The sequence below is a fragment of the Glandiceps talaboti genome, chromosome 13 (genome assembly GCF_964340395.1).
Source record: "Glandiceps talaboti chromosome 13, keGlaTala1.1, whole genome shotgun sequence".
Lineage (NCBI taxonomy): Eukaryota > Metazoa > Hemichordata > Enteropneusta > Spengelidae > Glandiceps > Glandiceps talaboti.
In genome coordinates, this window is record NC_135561.1 from 20,358,717 (window position 1) to 20,361,739 (window position 3,023).

General features: G+C 34.4%; 1 protein-coding gene across 1 annotated transcript in view; it reads right to left on the reverse strand.

Annotated features, from left to right (window-relative positions):
* Window positions 1-260: 260 nt before the first annotated feature.
* LOC144445082 (17-beta-hydroxysteroid dehydrogenase 13-like) overlaps window positions 261-3,023 on the reverse strand; it is a 5,547-nt gene continuing 2,784 nt past the window's right edge. The window contains exons 2-4 of the mRNA XM_078134633.1: window positions 1,697-1,941; window positions 880-1,008; window positions 261-482 (exon numbers count right to left, since the gene is read on the reverse strand). Coding sequence (XP_077990759.1) covers window positions 380-482; window positions 880-1,008; window positions 1,697-1,941 — 477 coding nt within the window. The 3' untranslated portion in view covers window positions 261-379. The remainder of the gene's footprint in view (window positions 483-879; window positions 1,009-1,696; window positions 1,942-3,023) is intronic.

A 3,023-nucleotide genomic window follows, 5' to 3' on the forward strand; every position in this document is an offset into this window, starting at 1 on the left:
AATATTTGTGTGATAGTTTGATTGATGGTGTGTAGAAGAAGTAAATGAAGTCAATTAAGTGTGAAGTAGACGATATACAGACTGTATAGTACTTTATGAACTTATTAAACTTACATTTCTGAAAGACTTAATTTCTCTGGAATAAGATTTTTAAAAAAAGGAATTGAACAAAGATACATTGGTAAGAAAATTTACATAGAACTAGAAGTAAATCCTCACCATATATACAAAAACATTTAGGGTTGGCTGATTAAACTGGGGTCGGTCGGGTTATTGGAAACACACTTTTTTTATTTGGCCTGATTATCGGCTGTGTTTTTTGTACAGGCTCTCAACAATAGTACTGGTAATTTCAAGGAGTAAGTCTTCCTTTGTAAATTCAGGCATCTTTGTCCTTGTCTTCATCAGGCCCCTTATCTTGGGCATAAATACCAGCTCCAAAAAAGTCATGAAATAGGTGAGCCACTTTCCTTGGTATAAATCTGTGAAACAAACAATGGAATGAGTTATTTAGATCATAGTGAGTGAGCGAGTGTCTGTGTGTGTATGTCTCTCTGTCTGTCTGTCAGTCTGTCTGTCTGTGTGTCTGTCAGTCTGTCTGTCTGTCTGTCAGTCTCACTGTGTCAGTCTGTCTGTCAGTCTGTCAGTCTGTCTGTCTGTCTGTAAGTCTGTCAGTCTGTCTGTCTGTCTGTCAGTCTGTCTGTCGCTGTCTGTCTGCCTGTCTGTCACTTTGAGTGAATGAGCTTTTTCATTTGCAGGCATTTCTTGGTTTTGTATATGTCTGTCTGTGTCAGTTTCACACATGGTGTCAGTCAGTTTCAGTTCTACATTACATGAATGGTTAATAAACAGTGCAAGTAAAGAGTGTGGTCAACTTACGGATTTTTTAAGGACAAGGTAAATCTGAGACTGCTAGGAATAAGTAATTCTTCTTTGTTTCTCAACACACCATCAATAATTTCAGCAGCAACATACTCAGGTTCCATGACTGGGCTAAGTTTTGGAAATCTGAAAATAAAACAATGAACACAAAAAACAAGTTATGTACTATAAAAATGAAACAGCTATCAAATTATACATCATTCTCCATTTTCTTACAAATCAGTGTTAACATTTCACATTGTATCACACACACACAAGTCAACTTGAACACATTTGAACAGTAAGTGATTTATACCCTGATCGTTGTCACGACAACGTGTGCCTCTATCATTTGTTCTATGATGCTTGTAATACGAGTCAAAAATGTTAAGAGTCATCATTCCTCTTCCCAATATTGCATAAATTATGTACAGATATAATTTTATTGTTCCCAAGTATTTTTTCTTCATTCACTGTTTCATCTTTGACTCGTGTTTGCTGTATGAAGAAAAATATTGGTTACAATATCTAATTATACCATGCACAAGTCAAGTTATTGTCTTTCAACAGAAAATATGGAGAATATACCCTGGTTGTTTTACATCTGCAGAACCTGTTTCTACATTACTGGTTCTACTGTGCTCAAAATGTAAATCAAAACATTCCAAATCGCCATTATTTTTCCCAGTTTTTCATAATTATGCTTGCGGTGGTATAAGTACATTATTCCGGAATAAATCCCTTCATTCAGCTGGAAAATACTTGAGACCTAAGAGTTCCAGTCACACTTGACGGAATGAACAAATGTATTGGGTACCACAACAATATCTCTCACCTCAATCTTGGATATTTAGTCATTCCTGTGTCGACAAACAAAGGACACACAGTTGTTGTTTTTATTCCATCTTTGTTCTGTTCTTTGATTTCATTGGTTAAAGCTTCTGTAAATCCAACAGCTGCATACTTAGATGCTGTATAATCAACTAATTTAGCAACACCATGTTTACCAGCCATTGATGCCATGGTAACAATATGACCATGGTTGTGATCAAGCATACTAGGTAGAAACGCCCTCACAGTCTGAAAAGAAAAACACGGAATATAAGATATACTATATAGATTTTTAGATACTCTTTAAACAATAATAAATAGGAAAATCTGAGTTTCCAATTTACCAGAGTTAATTTCACCAAAAATCAAGGTTTTTTGCGGTAAGTATGTAAAATCTAACACAGCTCCCACCAAAGTTTTTGTTAACAGTGATAGGTGGCTTAAATCTACTAAAGTTCCCTAGTTCCTAAGTTGCAATATATTTTACATGGGTTCCCATACAAAATTATAGTACACAGTATATATACAGGAAAATCTGCCAGTTTTGTCACTTTTTCCTCTCTCTCTCTATCACCAAGGTTTCTCAACTTAGCAAAAATACTGAAAACGATGATAAAGGTATTGAAATCTATGCACATTTACCAAATGTCCCATTGTTACTGTGGTTATATACACCTGGGACTAGAATTAAATGCATCAAATATTACATGTATTTAGGGTAACACAAACATTTGGTTTTGTCATCAAATCAGGTTTTGAGGTCTACCAAAAATATGAAAAACTCAATAAAATATCATCTGCAAAAGTGCAAATTAAATGTGTATGCTTCTTTAAAAGTTTCTTGACCTGTATGGAGGCCAAGCAGTAATCTTTGACCAGTTAGTTATTCATGCTGCCTGTGAGGGCAGTGTTCATCAAAATCTAGGTTTGTTACCATGCCAAAAACAGCTGATTGACCATGTACCAATGCAAAAATAGCTATCATCTTATCTCTACATTTTTGTTCTGACCTATTCAACACTCAGCAATCTAACTAAATCATCATTTCATTTGAAATTTGTTTTCTGTTTTACATATCTAAATACACAGACATTAATTTTGGATTGATATGTCTAGACCCAGGATTCATTTCTAGGTTTCTTGCATAAATCCTATCTAATTAGTATTGGACTAAATAGAAAAATTCATATGTTCAGTACAAACTTTTTTTATAACGCTGTCTGACAACGGTTGTCCTAACCAAACTATTAATCCTAAGCTGACAAGGATCTTTAATAAGTGGCCATATGGATAATAAATGGGTATTTATTTTGGATATTTAATTCATAAAA